Source organism: Borostomias antarcticus (assembly GCF_949987555.1).
Source record: "Borostomias antarcticus genome assembly, chromosome: 8".
Taxonomy (NCBI): domain Eukaryota; kingdom Metazoa; phylum Chordata; class Actinopteri; order Stomiiformes; family Stomiidae; genus Borostomias; species Borostomias antarcticus.
Window position 1 is genome coordinate 1,939,290 of NC_140241.1, and position 15,164 is coordinate 1,954,453.

Here is a 15,164-nt window from a genome sequence, read left to right on the forward strand (position 1 = left end):
AGTAGCCTTGGTCTCGCTCTGCAGAACATCTATCATAAGCACGGCAAAGATAAACGCCGTCAATCTGCACGCGGTAAACCTGGCGACGCGCCGGGCTGATATTATGACCTCAAATGTCCCCCCTGAAAGAAAATAAAACAAAAACGATACAACACACTAAACACAATGAAAACCCCATCAAACAAACAAGGACGGCTCCACAGACGAGTGTGAACATCAGCAGCCGAGGACGAATAAAGAGAAAGGTTTTCTATTGTGGTCTGTTGTCTGGTGCTGCTGTGTCTCGAGGGGGGGGGGGGGGGGGGAGAGAGAGACCCTCTGAAGGATACTTGTCTCCTGTAGGGACGGACCGGGGAGACGAACCGGCGGTCTCTCTGGACCCTCTCCACCAGGCCGTGGTGACGCGTGGTGCGACCGGAGTCCAGGGTGGAGTGGAACGAGCCCTGAGGGACAGAGAGAGAGAGAGAGAGGGAGAGAGAGAGAGAGGGAGAGAGAGATAGGGAGGGAGAGAGGGAGGGAGGGAGAAAGAGAGACAGAGAGAGAGACAGAGAGAGAGAGAGACAGAGAGAGAGAGAGGGAGAGAGAGAGAGAGAGGGGTGCAAAAGAGAGGAGAGAAGGAGGTCAGAGAGGCAGATAGTAGCAAAAAAGATTTTTTAAAGCTGTTTTTATATAATCTTTATGAATTCACCTATATAAATAATGTATATAAAATAATGTAAAATGGGAAAATGTAATGTGAAAACAGTCGTGACTTCATAAATGGCAGCAGGCCGTGCGGTGGGTCAGTAACTGGAAGTGACGCTCAGCTGACTGATACGCGATGAATAGGTCCTGACCTGGAAGTCCCCTGCGTTCCTGCCAATCTGGTTGACGTTGGGCAAAGAGCCACCGTAGTACTGACCCTGGTTCCTGGCCAGGCGCACCTTCTGGGCCTGTATCTAGAGGAGAGAGAGAGATGGAACACAGTGAGTGTGAGTGTGTGAGAGAGAGAGAGAGAGAGACAGAGAGAGAGAGAGAGAGAGAGAGAGAAACAAACAGGTCGATGAGTCTTGAAAACAGATGGCGGTATATCTACAGTGAACATTCAAATATAGTCTAGCAGATTAAATTGGCACAAATCACAAAATATATTGGATCAGAGCTACTGGATCAAGCTTCTGGACTCTGCTGGGGGACTAGCAGACTAGAGACGGCCTAACGCTTCCCTGGACATCCCTGGACTAGGACCTAGGTCTGGACTAGGAACTAGGCCTGGACTAGGAATGCGCCCATCAGGCTTTTTGGGGCCGATACTGTGATCTCTCACTACTGTAGCCTGCGTCTGCTTTTAGCATAAAATGTTACCCATGTTATTGTTGTGTTTCACTGTTGTTGCGTAGAGGCCTATGCCTGAGTTCTAGCACGACTCATGACTCCTTCAGCCCTCCAAATATTCTTCCATCAGACAAAAGGCAAGTGACAATTTTTAATGAAATTAAATAGGCTAATTGTACAGGCATAGCCTGCGATGCTGAAAGTCTATCAATTAAATTAACATTTTACTATAGAGGAATATGGACATAATATACAGGATAGTCTTACGAGGCCAACACAGAAGAAAAACAAACTTAAACTAATACTGAAACTAAACTAAAACTAAGCATTTAAAAAATATATTTTACAAAAAATAAGCTAGCAAACCCACTTTAAAAACTAATTAAAACTAAACTGAAATTGAAAACGAAAAGTTAAAACGATATAAAAAAGAAAATGAAAAGTAATAGATATAGAGTCAGTAATAGATCGCTGAAGCCAAATATATATATATTTTTTAATATATGATTTGAGTCTGGCCCCCACAGCGTCTGTTGAGAATTCTGTCCCTTGGACAAATGCAGTTGATGTTCTACACAATGTTCACATTGTGTAGATGTTCTAATGTAGGGAGTGTAGATGTAAATGTTCTACACAATTGATTAAATCCCACACCTTCGGAAGAGTAAACAGGTCTGTGAAGGTGACCAGGCACTCACCGTCCACCTCAGAGTGTAAAAGCAACTGTCTATCGTCAATACATCTCCACAGTGAGAGAGCCACGCCCATTTTTTTTACTTTTAATGCAAATTGGGGGGGGGAGGGGTTATGCGAATACATATGATGGAAAAAATACTTGGCGAGAAAAACAACTTTATTGAGACTTTATTTTGACCTCGTGTGACCGTTGAATGACCTTGAAGTCCTATTCACCGTCTGCTCATGGCCTGAAGCGTGTCTCACACACTGCCAGTCTTAGAAACAGCCAAAGAAACTGCAAACGGAGAATGTCAATTTGACAGCAGCAGACAAATTATTATCCCAGGCAACAATCATTCACAAAGAAAACTAGTAGTAGGCTCGTTGAGGAGATGCCAAAGATATTTTTAATTATTGTTTCGATGGAAAACCTCCACTGCCCATGTCCAGAAGGCCTAGGATAGACCCTATCCCTGCTCAGTACAGGCCTAGGATAGACCCTATCCCTGCTCAGTACAGGCCTAGGATAGACCCTATCCCTGCTCAGTACAGGCCTAGGATAGACCCTATCCCTGCTCAGTACAGGCCTAGGATAGACCCTATCCCTGCTCAGTACAGGCCTATGATAGACCCTACCCCTGCTCAGTACAAGTAGGCCTGTAGCCTATATCCTGAGGAAATATAAAATATAATATCAATAGCATGTATTATGAAAATAATTTATATGGGGGAGACAGGATGACAAGATGCTACTTCAACTCCCAATGTGACCCGTCAGCCCTAACTACAAAAGTAATGGGACACACCTCTTAATCATTGAATTCAGGTGTTTCATTCAGTCCCATTGCCACAGGTGTATAAATCAAGCGCCTAGCCATGCGCTCTGCCTCTACAAACATTTGTGAAAGAATGGGTCATTCTAAAGAGCTCACTGAGTTCCAGCATGGTACTGTGATAGGATGCCATCATTGATTGATTCGAATTTCAAGAATCGAATCGATTCCGATTCACAAGGTTCAGAATCGATTGTCACGATTCGATTCGATTCAATATCGATTCGGTTAGTGTTACTAAAACCTGTTTTTTTTTAGCTGTAACCTTAATTACATGACTGCCAAGTTATGCAACGCCTCAATACTAGGGCTGGGTATCGATACTGATTTCCAAAAATGAATGAATGAATCATTGAATGAATTAACTATTCATTCCTTCATTTATTCATTCATTCATTAAATAAAAGATCGATTTTGGGATTCATGAATCGATTCTGAATCATTTGATAGTACCCTAGTAACAAGTCAGTTTGTGAAATGTCTTCCCTCTTAGATATTCCATGATCAACTCTAAGTGGTATTATTGCAAAGTGGACACGTTTAGGAACCACAGCAACTCAACCACGAAGTGTCAGACCACGTAAAGTTACAGAGCGGGGTCGCTGAGTGCTGAGGTGCATCGTGGGTAAAGATCTCCAACGCTCTGCTGACTCAGTAACTGCAGAGATCCAAACCTCCTCTGGCGTTAGCATCAGCACAGAAACTGTGCGCCGGGAGCTTAACATGGGTTTCCATGGCCGAGCAGCTGCATGCAAGCCTTACATCACCAAGCGCAACGTCACCTGCCTGACTGCATTGTGCCAAGTGTAAAGTCTGGAGGAGGAGTGATCGTGGTCTGGGGTTGTTGTTCTGGGGTTGGCCTGGGCTCCTTAGTTCCATCCAAGGGAAATGTTCATTATTCAGCTTAGCAAGACATTTTGGACAATTTTATGCTTCCAACTTTGTGGGAACAGTTTGGGGAAGGCCCTTTTCTGTTCCAGCATGACTGTGCCCCAGTGCACAAAGCAAGGTCCATAAAGGCATGGTTGGGTGAGGTTGGGGTGGAGGAACTTGACTGACCCGCACAGAGCCCTGACCTCAACCCCCCAGATTGCGAGTTGGCCCTCCCGTCCAACATCAGTGTCTGATCTCACAAATGCTCTTCTGGATGAATGGGGAAAAGATCATCCCACAGACACACTCCAAAATCTTGTAGAAAGTCTTCCCAGAAGAGTGGAAGTTATAGCTGCAAAGGGGGGACCAACTCCATATAGCGCCTATGAGTTTAGAATGGGAGGTCATAAAAGCTTCAGTAGGTGTAATGGGTAGGTGGACCCATACTTTTTGTCCATATAGTGCATCATCAGGATTCTACACATATCAAAATGGCGTAGACTGGCGTAGGCAGCCCAACAACGACAACTAACACTAGGCCTGATGGCTCAGAATAAGGTTAGAGCAGCCATTTTCTTCCAATTCATGAATCTCTCAACGGCAACATTAATCTTAGGAAAAGGGTAAATATGCTGGAAAATCATCACCACTTTTCGCTTCACGTGACTGACACCAAAAGCAGAATTGTTTAACGACAGGCTAAACCATGTAGGCTAGCCGAACGGATAAACCAACAAGCACTCTCCTGACTCTGCATTGTACACGCGTTGTCCAACCAAGCTGATTCATAAAACGCAGTGAATGAAGTGCCAACCCCTGCTTCCTCCGCTCAATTCTCTCCCCCTCTCCTCACTCGGACACACACTTGCCGAATCCCATCTTCCACTAAACACAGACACCCACAGGCTGCACACACACACACACACGCACACACACACACACAAACACACACTAACACACACACTAACACCCATGTAATGGTGCGCAGACACACATCGGTTTTGCAGTGTGCTCCGTCTCCAGTCACCGGTACTACCCGCCCCCCTCTGACGCGGCGTTCCCTCGCCCGTGCTATTAGGCTGATTGGGCCGCGCGCGCTGCGCTGCAGTAAAGAGCGCGGGTCAGTTAGAGATGCTACAGGCTGTAAAAGACAGGGGTCTCAAAGAACACACACACACACCATGAATGAAAGAGGTGGTGTGTGTGTGTGTGAGAGAGAGAGAGAGAGAGAGAGAGAGAGAGGGAGAGGGTTGGGGATGGGCCAATAAGGGAATGAAGCCTTTGAATGCAGCACTGGCAACAATGCAATTTATGGGATGATGGTTGTATTCACTGCATGGCTTTCCCACCTCCCCCCCCCCTCTACGACGTCATCTCCACATCATAAACGTGGTTGAGGAGAGACAATTGGCTGGTGATCCTATACGCCATGGTTAAGAATGGCAAAGATAATAGTATGGTGCGCTGTTATGTATCCATCAACTTTCATAATTCCTGCATAACACATCCGGAATGAGGCGAAGGTTTGACGTGCAGTGTGACCTCATCGTGCGTGCCTGGGTCACACGAGGACGTCAGAGAGAGAGTGGTACGTCCTCATAGACGCTGGCTGTCCTGTCCTCTGACGGAAGCGGGTTGCAGTAGGACTGGTTCTGCTGGCTGTATGACAGCAACATGACAGCAACAACTACTACGAGTGACGTAGCTAGCTAGTTGGCTAGTATAACTGTATGTAGCTAGCTAGTTGGCTAGTATAACTGTATGTAGCTAGTTGGCTAGTATAACTATGTACCTAGCTAGTTGGCTAGTGTAACTGTATGTAGCTAGCTAGTTGGCTAGTATAACTGTATGTAGCTAGCTAGTTGGCTAGTATGTAACTGTATGTGGCTAGCTAGATAGCTAGTATGTAACTATGTGGCTAGCTAGATAGCTAGTATGTAACTGTATGTAGCTAGCTAGATAGCTAGTATGTAACTGTATGTAGCTAGCTAGATAGCTAGTATGTAACTATGTGGCTAGGCTAGCTAGCTAGTATGTAACTGTATGTAGCTAGCTAGATAGCTAGTATGTAACTATGTGGCTAGGCTAGATAGCTAGTATGTAACTATGTGGCTAGGCTAGCTAGCTAGTATGTAACTGTATGTGGCTAGGCTAGCTAGCTAGTATGTAACTATGTGGCTAGGCTAGATAGCTAGTATGTAACTATGTGGCTAAGCTAGCTAGCTAGTATGTAACTGTATGTGGCTAGGCTAGCTAGCTAGTATGTAACTATGTGGCTAGGCTAGCTAGCTAGTATGTAACTGTATGTAGCTAGGCTAGCTAGCTAGTATGTAACTATGTGGCTAGGCTAGCTAGCTAGTATGTAACTATGTGGCTAGGCTAGATAGCTAGTATGTAACTATGTGGCTAGGCTAGCTAGCTAGTATGTAACTATGTGGCTAGGCTAGCTAGCTAGTATGTAACTGTATGTAGCTAAGCTAGCTAGCTAGTATGTAACTATGTGGCTAGGCTAGCTAGCTAGTATGTAACTGTATGTGGCTAGGCTAGATAGCTAGTATGTAACTATGTGGCTAGGCTAGCTAGCTAGTATGTAACTGTATGTGGCTAGGCTAGCTAGTATGTAACTATGTGGCTAGGCTAGCTAGCTAGTATGTAACTATGTGGCTAGGCTAGCTAGCTAGTATGTAACTATGTGGCTAGGCTAGCTAGCTAGTATGTAACTATGTGGCTAGGCTAGCTAGCTAGTATGTAACTATGTGGCTAGGGTAGCTAGCTAGTATGTAACTGTATGTGGCTAGGCTAGCTAGCTAGTATGTAACTGTATGTGGCTAGGCTAGCTAGCTAGTATGTAACTGTATGTAGCTAGGCTAGCTAGCTAGTATGTAACTATGTGGCTAGGCTAGCTAGCTAGTATGTAACTATGTGGCTAGGCTAGCTAGCTAGTATGTAACTATGTGGCTAGGCTAGATAGCTAGTATGTAACTATGTGGCTAGGCTAGCTAGTATGTAACTATGTGGCTAGGCTAGATAGCTAGTATGTAACTATGTGGCTAGGCTAGCTAGCCCAGTACTGGGGACAGTCACTTGTTGCTGTACAGTGAGTGTATCTGAGGTTGGTCTGGAAACAGGGAAATGTATATTAATGTATAATAATCTATAATAATCTATAATAATCTATAATAATCTCGTAAATTCCGCTTCTCAAATCTCGCAAAAGCGCAGACTAGGCTCCTGCTGGCTAATTAAAAAAATAATAATAATTAAGCTGGCTAACGTGAAAGGCTAGCTGACGTTAAGTGAATATCCGTGGCACAGACGGCTAGCCTAGCCTAGCCTAGCCTAACCCAGCCCAGCCCAGCCTAACCCAGCCTAGCCTAGCCTAACCCAGCCTAGCCTAACCCAGCCTAGCCTAACCCAGCCTAGCCTAGCCTAACCCAGCCTAGCCTAACCCAGCCTAGCCTAGCCTAGCAAGATGTCCCACAGCAGCTCTAGCGTGATCACAACCAACTTCACATTAGCTCACGTTAGCTAAACATGCTAAGCTAGCTAGCTAACCAACACAATGTGGCTTTCAAACTGATAACGACGTTTTGGCTAGTTAGCTAGCATGGCTAGTTAGCTAGCATGGCTAGTCAGCTAGCAGCCCAGCTCCAGGATCAACACGTCAAACTAGGCTAGCTGGCTAATTATAGACAACCAACAGCCATGCTAGCTGCTACTAAACAAACACACACTGATGTAAACAGAGGTCATCGGCTAGCTAAGCTAGCGGTGTTAGCATGGTAGCTAGCCACTGCTAACTAGCTCTTCTAGGAGCATCATTTAGTTTGGAAAATGTTGCCAAGGCTAAAAAATAAAACCAATTGTTGCAGCTAGCTAGGGTTAGCAAGTTCCCTTAGCTCACTAGCAACAAGTAGCATAGCTAGCTGACTACAGTCACGTTGGGCAGATTAATCTGTGAGTTTAGTCTAGTTTCTGTCCTCTTTCCCAGCCCCCTGGCCCGTCCTCCCTCCAGCTCTGCCTCCTTCCCCGACCCACCCTGGTGGAGGTGATGTCCATCATGACCTCCTGGAAGGCAGCGGTCTCCTCGGCCTGCCGCTGGGTGTGCAGAGCTATCTTCTCGCTGAACTTCCTGGGGTTTGAAGCCCCGGTGCCTCCTCCACCCGAGCTGGGTCCTCCAGGACCGGGTCCACAGCTGCCTGAAGCAGACATCTTATCCGATCAACCGCTCCGCGCAGTGTAGTGAGATGATCTGACTGGGTCTGGAGGTGGGAGGGAGGAGGGAGGGAGGAGGAGGAGGGAGGGAGGAGGAGGGAGGGAGGCTGAGAGCGCCCTCACACGTCGGCTCTGGGTATGATCTGACTGGGTCTGGATGATCTGACTGGGTCTGGAGGAGGGAGGGAGGAGGAGGGAGGAGGGAGGAGGGAGGAGGGAGGAGGAGGAGGAGGGAGGAGGGAGGAGGGAGGAGGGAGGAGGGAGGAGGAGGAGGGGAGGCTGAGAGCGCCCTCACACGCCGGCTCTGGGTATGTGGCCCAGGATAGTCATGTCATTAAGGTTATTCTAAGGCAAGTCCCTGTTTCAACCCTCCTCCAGTCTAAACTACATTATTTCTTTATCCCTTCAGTGAGATGATCTGACTGGGTCTGGAGGTGGGAGGGAGGAGGGAGGAGGAGGAGGGAGGAGGAGGGAGGAGGAGGGAGGGAGGAGGAGGAGGGGAGGCTGACAGCGCCCTCACACGCCGGCTCTGGGTATGTGGCCCAGGATAGTCATGTCATTAAAGGTACCCAACGAAACGTGAATCAAAACAATCCGTTCTTTGTTTATTTTCGAAATTCCTCGATTATATGGTTCCTTGTAGTCTAATAAACATGTCGAATCACTTGAATGTCTTTCCTACCTTGTAATTTCTTCGCAAAATGATATTTAGCTAATGTTTTGAAAACAACAAAGATGTGTGAAACGTCACTATTATGTGCTCCGCGTATTGACGCAATGACGTAGTACGGGATTTTCGGGGACCACCTTCTCAAATTTGCTCTAGAGCGCATACTAGTGGTCAAAAACTACATTGGGTACCTTTAAGGTTATTCTAAGGCAAGTCCGTGGTCCCTGTTTCAACCCTCCTCCAGTCTAAACTACATTATTCCTTTCTCCCTTCCTTCGAGAAGTCACTGATCTCGAGATGGACTCACTCTTTCACCCATCGGGTCCTCCATGATCAAAGATTGACTTCTCATATCGGTCAAGACAGGAGGAATGAGGCATTTTCAAACTGGTGAGGTGACTAGAAATTATTGGAAATCTCAATAAATAACCCCACAAACCTGGCCTCTTGGGCAAAGGCTGGGATCTGGAGGTCCCACACCTGAAAAAAATAAATAAATTGAAACTCATGTCCTGCCATGCTAAAATATGGGATGAACTTATTAACTTATTATGTTTTCATGTTTTTTTTGTTTTTTTTACAGTAATGTCTAATAGTGTATTGTATTGCAATGCTGTTTTTTCTTTTTTTGTCTGCCTTTTATTGTTTCATTGTATGTAATAGCAGAGATTAGGGATTAATAAAGTAGCCTGCAGCCATAACCATAATATAAACAGAAGTATACGCATTGTTATATTAAGACAAGTCCAGATATTGTGGCCAAGGTTCAGCAAATTGTTTTTATTTACATATTTACAAATACATTTGGGTGGGCAGCAGGGGCGTTCGCTCTCCTCTCGTCCTATCTCCTCTCAGCCCTCTCTCCTGGTCTCTCCTCCAGTTATCTCCTCCTCTCCTCTACTGTCTTCTCATCTCCCCTCCTGGTCTCTCCTCCTCTCCCAGTCATCTCTTCTCCTCTCCCCTGCTGTCCAGGCATCTCCTCCTCTACTGTCTTCTCCTCTCCTGGTCTCTCCTCCTCTCCCAGTCATCTCCTCCTCTCCTCTACTGTCTTCTCATCTCCTCTCCTGGTCTCTCTTATCTCCAGTCATCTCTCCTCCTCTGCTGTGTCTCATCTCCTCTCTAGGTCTCTCCTCCTCCTCCTCCTCTTCTCTGGTCTCTTGTCCTCTCATCTCCTCTCCAAGTAATGACATGTTGTTTTTGACATTCTTCAAGCAAATCATCCAAAGCAATAAAATACTTTTATGATGTCATTATTCAGTCTTAACCATCAATATGTGCTTCTTTTCTCACTCACCTCCATGTCACCTGTTCTCCTTTTGGCATCACCATGCTCTCTCTCTCTCTTTCTCTGTCTCTCTCCCTCTCTCTCTCTTTACTCTCTCTCTCTCTCTCTTTACTCTCTCTCTCTCTCTTTACTGTCTCTCTCTCTCTTTACTCTCTCTCCCTCTCTCTCCTTCTCTCTCTCTCTTTACTCTCTCTCCCTCACTCTCTCTCTCTCTCTCTCTCTCTCTCTCTCTCTCTCTCTCTCTATGAACGCAACAAACTAAACATGAAAGAAATATTATCAGTGAACAAGTGGTGTTTCTTGCCATGGAATTAATTACTAACCCCTGACCCACCTTAACCATTTATGAAATTATCATTTTCTCGCAAGGTGGCACCTCCTCACCCTCAACGCCCTGGCGTAGCAGCCGGATTGTCCAGCGCTAAGGTCCGCAATGTTAGCTTCAGGCCCCCCAGACGTTCAGCTGTGGACCAGACCAAGGCTCCTAACCAGAAACCTTGTGGTCGGCAGTCATTCGCCCAGACTACCACAAAGACCCGGTGGGGATGACTTTATGGGACTTTACCCCAAACCTCCACATGTTCATCCTTTCACTCCAACCTTTACCCATTGCCTTATAGGTTAGGGCTGAGTTTCCCAGAGGCATCGTAGCGCTACGTTCATCGTAAGCTATGATGAACGCCATAGCTTACGATGAACGTAGCGCTACGATGCCTCTGGGAAACTCAGCCCTGATCCTGTCCCAACCCCAACCCCTTATTCTAACCCCAACTCACACTAGGGACTGGTAGAAGGACACCAAAACCAACCTGTCGATCTCCACTCCACAAGTAGAGTAGTGGTGAGAGCATTGGACTCCCATCCGGGAGACCAGGGTTCAAGACCCGGTGGGGATGACTTTATGTTATCATCAGTGTAACTGCTTTAGCCACTGCCCGCTACCATTAATGTTATGGAAGCTGCTGCTAGTTGTTGTGAGCTCATGAGCTAACTGGCTATCCTGCTCTTATTGTGCTGGATTAGCATTGGAAGCATTGGAACTGATGTGTCCAGGCGACAAGACCTATCTTCATTTATCCGACATTATTTCATGTCATTTTAATTCACAGCTATTTCAGTGGCATGACTAGCTTCCGTCCTACCAGTCCTGAACAGAAACAAGCCAGCCACGCACATAAGCCAGGCTGGACCTGGCCTGGTTCATGAAAAAAAGAAAGAGAGTTAATTCTCTCTGACACCGCAAGAGGGCGCCCGTGCTCTTCTGGCGGTGAGCTTGTAGGACGCCACAGAGTACGCATTCTCTTTGATGGGGCCTGTTGCACGCTGGTCAGAGAACTGGTGCGCATGCACAGTTCATCCTTGGGTGCCAGACTTAGATTTTAGATTAGATTAGATATATACTTTATTGATTCCCCTTGGGGGAAATTTGGTGCTTCGGCAATGGGAATTACAGCAATGTTGAGGAAAAAACTAAATGCAGAGTAGTAAGAATAAAACAGGGACTATACATCCATATGTACAACATGTGTACAGTAAAGAATAGAATAAAGAATATATGTAGGGGGGGGGGGCACAGGAAGGGAAGATGTTTTTTTTTAGACCATCCTGCTGTCCACCCTGAAGTCCTTCTCTGGTTCTGGTGATCACCCCAGTCATTGTCTGACTGCATGTGTGTGTGTGTGATCACCCCAGTCCCTGTCTCACTGCAGGTGTGTGAGGCCAAGGAACCAAGAGGAGTCAAACAATTAGAACTGAGCCGAATCAACATGATCTGAACCAGCAAAATACATCCAGAGTGATGAGGCAAAGATACAAGTAAACACACGTTACTGTTCACCACTACTATCCTACCGGCCCCAACAACAAACCTTACCTGTGCTATAATCACAGTATACTATACTATATAGTATATATACTATGTACTATAGCACACCCTGTCTTCACATTCGATGTAGATTCCAGAGAAAGTATGAATCCCTTAAGAGAGGAAGGGAATCTGTGACCCTGTTTAGACTTGGTTTAAAAATGTGTTTTGGACGATCAGATCACAAGTGGACAGCGAATCGAATAAACTAAGGTTATTGCATGGTATGTTATGACATTTATTAATTAAATGAACGTTAAAGTTAACGTTTATTCAGTAATCCAGTGAGTCACTTGTATATATACGCCATTTTCTTCCATCTTCCATAACTTGCAAGGGAATGAGTAATTTGTCAACTGAGTTGTGCTCATAGACCAAAGATAAATCAACCATCATAAACATATATTCAATTAAATGCAGGCATAAAACTTTATTTCACAACATACAAAACATTCAGCAGGCGTGAAGACCATATCAATTATTCAGAAAATGGTGCTTAAAATATTTAAATCAAGCCACGTTATTATGCCCGTGATAATAGGCTGTTGGTTATAAAAATAAGATAATTTCAAATTCTAACTATTATTGTGAAAATAATATAATGCGAATTTCAAAGCATGGTTTCTCCCTCCACTCTTCATTCATCTATATTCTTTGGCAAAATACTTTACTGAGTGGGAAAGGAAATAATAGCATTCTTCCCGTTTCACAGGAAAACATGTCTGTATCACTTTAGCCTCATACTAAAAGATTATATGAACCGAAACGTAGCACAATCGTATCACAACAGCACAATCGTCTTTTTGCGGCCATCTTGACACCACTGTTGTAACTTTACTGTCGGACTTATTGGAGAGATGTCTAAAGCTTGAGGAACAGCACCCCCGTGACGGCGGCGAAACCCGTGAGCAACAGCGCCACCTTGGGGATGCGGCTGCCGGGCGAGCCCAGCTCCTGGGGCAGGACGTCGATGAAGGTGACGTAGATGAAGCTCCCCGACGCCAGCCCCTCCAGGGTGGCCCTGACCAGCTGGTACTGGGACGCCGGCTCCGCCCCGGTGAGGGCGAAGCCGAGGCTGACGCCCAGCGGGGTGGTGAGGGCGAAGAGCAGGACGCAGCCGGCCACCGCCGCCCGCCGCAGGCGACCCTGGACCAGCCGGAGGGCCAGGCTGAAGGAGAGCACGCCCTTGTGGAGCAGCAGAGCCAGACACATCTCCAGCGCCCGCCCACTGACCCCCTGCACGCCCAGGGACACGCCCTCCAGCACAGAGTGCAGGGACAAGGAGAAGACCAGGACGAAGGTCCGGATAGCCGAATGAGAGCTGAAGTCCACGTGGAGCCCCTCCCCTCCTGGACCTCCCCCAAACTCCTCCCTGCTGTGCTGGTGGTGGTGGGAATGTCTACCGCCGTCTCTGTGGTGTGATTGGACACCAAAGTCCACCAGTAAGGCGCGCTTTTCCTCAGACGGGCCGGGCGATTGGTCCTTCAGAGCCAAGACGATCTGTTCCAGAGTCAGAACCAGGAAGAACCCCATGGCCATGATGAACTCTGGCAGAGGGAAGTTGAGCTGGAGGGAAGAGAAATCAGCCGTGAAGCAGAAGCTCTCATCAAAAAGCCACTCACAGAAAGTGAATCTACTTATTTCACATATAGGACTCACACCCAGCTGAGCCGTTTATAGGACATGTACGTCCCCAACATCCACACAGCTGATTACAGTAGTCATCAGATTAAGCCGATGTCACGGCTGTGTGATCAATGACAAATTCCATCCACCCAGCATTTAACTTGATCATAAGATTGTGAGATCAGTAAAACACTACATTGTTTATGATTCAGTGGATGAGAAATGATTAAACCAATCAAAAAGCGACCCTTCAAATGTCGACCTCTCACCTTGATGTCGATGCTGTTAAAAGCCTCGTTGATGTCGTCTAGGTAGCCGGGCAGCAGGTCCAGGAGGCAGGTGGCGAGGAACACCCCCCCAGCGAAGCCGCTCATCAAACGCAGCGCCCTGTGACGCGTTTCTGGAGGATGTCACAGACTCACGGTCAGAAATAGATCGCCCCGCCAAAGGGCACTTACCGATCAACTCAAAATACATCTGGGGTTATTCTACCAAACTAGGAATATGTCCCTTTGGTATCGTGTGTAGTTTGGAACTACAGTACAGGCTACACACTTGAAACTAGTAGTTTGAGGATGCGCTCATGCTAAGTGTACGGATTGTGTCTCTTACCATGCATGAGAGGATTATTAAAATCAAAGTTCACAAGTAGTTCCTATTTGCTGAGAATGCTTTAGATGAAGTTCTCAGAAGTGGCAGATCACTCACTTGGGTCTACGTTGCACCTCCCTGCCCCGCGAACCACGCAAAGAGGGACGAAACCACAGAGGAGAGTGGTTACGAGAAGAAGAACCAGGGCTCCCAGTTTGATCTCCAGGTCTGGTACGGTGGCTTGGTTTGTCTGCGGCCCGGATTTCCAGCCCAGGGAGAGGGCAGGGGAGGGATCTTTCCCCAGAGACATCTTCCTGCTTTTCTCACTCAATCAATCAATCAAAGCTTTATTTGTATAGCGCATTTCATACCCAGAGGCAACACAAAGGGCACTCACACCTTTGAGTCATGAAGATGCATGGTAGCTCAGACACCATTGGAATTGCTGAAAGGCAAAAGTGGAGAACCTGCAAATGAAAATGTTATTGTGATTAAAAAGTAGCCTACATTTAGGTTCAATTAATTAATTAGTTGTGGTCATTTCTGCCTCTACAAGTTTCTGGGATCACTCTTCCAAAGAGGAGTGTGTTGAAAAATATGAGAAAAAGACTTGATGGCTTTCTTTGAAGTTGAGAGTGAAAACACAGTTATAGCCTACCGGGAACCGGGAAAAGACGGACAAGTTTGTATCAACAAGAAGCGCGTCTGGCAGAAGTCGGACACATGTGGCAGCTTCGCTCACATTTGTACAAATGAAGAATGACATTAGGATATTATAGCCTACCTTTAGTCTCGTTATAGTACCGCAGCATTCAGCCTGTTTGATGCTAAACGTAAAAGCTTTCCCGGTAGTGGATATGACCGCTGGATGCCAAAAACTACATTCCGTACGGGAAGTGATGATGCTCGGTTACCATCAGAGGTCTGGCAAGTCACATGACCCAATGAGCCAATCGGGTGTGAGCTCGAAGGAGGGGCCACACAGAGACACGCAGAGAGGGGTCCTCGATGTGGGGTCTACAGCTCGATGTGGGGTCTACAGCTCGATGTGGGGTCTACAGCTCGATGTGGGGTCTACAGCTCGATGTGGGGTCTACAGCTCGATGTGGGGTCTACAGCTCGATGTGGGGTCTACAGCTTGATGTGGGGTCTACAGCTTGATGTGGGGTCTACAGCTCGATGTGGGGTCTACAGCTCGATGTGGGGTCTACAGCT

At 46.6% G+C, this 15,164-nt stretch overlaps 2 protein-coding genes across 3 annotated transcripts in view; both read right to left on the reverse strand.

The window, feature by feature from the left end:
• The window catches only part of LOC311312305 (CREB-regulated transcription coactivator 2), a gene marked incomplete at its 5' end in the record, with an annotated part of 37,271 nt that extends 29,361 nt beyond the window's left edge, over positions 1-7,910 (reverse strand). For both annotated transcript variants that reach the window (XM_084442223.1, XM_084442222.1), the window contains 3 exons: positions 330-443; positions 837-938; positions 7,737-7,910. In XM_084442223.1, coding sequence (XP_084298349.1) covers positions 330-443; positions 837-938; positions 7,737-7,910 — 390 coding nt within the window. The remainder of the gene's footprint in view (positions 1-329; positions 444-836; positions 939-7,736) is intronic.
• A 4,290-nt stretch (positions 7,911-12,200) lies between these two features.
• Positions 12,201-14,864, reverse strand: LOC311312261 (zinc transporter ZIP1-like). The gene is made up of 4 exons (XM_084442153.1): positions 14,734-14,864; positions 14,067-14,416; positions 13,628-13,758; positions 12,201-13,298 (listed from the first exon to the last, which is right to left on the reverse strand). Exons 2-4 carry the CDS (start codon positions 14,257-14,259, stop codon positions 12,594-12,596), a joined length of 1,029 nt encoding a protein of 342 aa, XP_084298279.1. The 5' UTR covers positions 14,260-14,416; positions 14,734-14,864; the 3' UTR covers positions 12,201-12,593.
• Between the last annotated feature and the right edge of the window lie 300 nt (positions 14,865-15,164).

Bases quoted from the DNA above. Each gene is read 5' to 3' on its own strand.
- LOC311312261 (XM_084442153.1), bottom strand. From the start codon at position 14,259: ATGTCTCTGGGGAAAGATCCCTCCCCTGCCCTCTCCCTGGGCTGGAAA. The intron at 13,759-14,066 runs GTGAGTGATCTG...GACATCCTCCAG, and splicing joins GAGGTGCAACGTAGACCCAA to AAACGCGTCACAGGGCGCTG. The intron at 13,299-13,627 runs GTGAGAGGTCGA...TCTTCCCTCCAG, and splicing joins TTAACAGCATCGACATCAAG to CTCAACTTCCCTCTGCCAGA.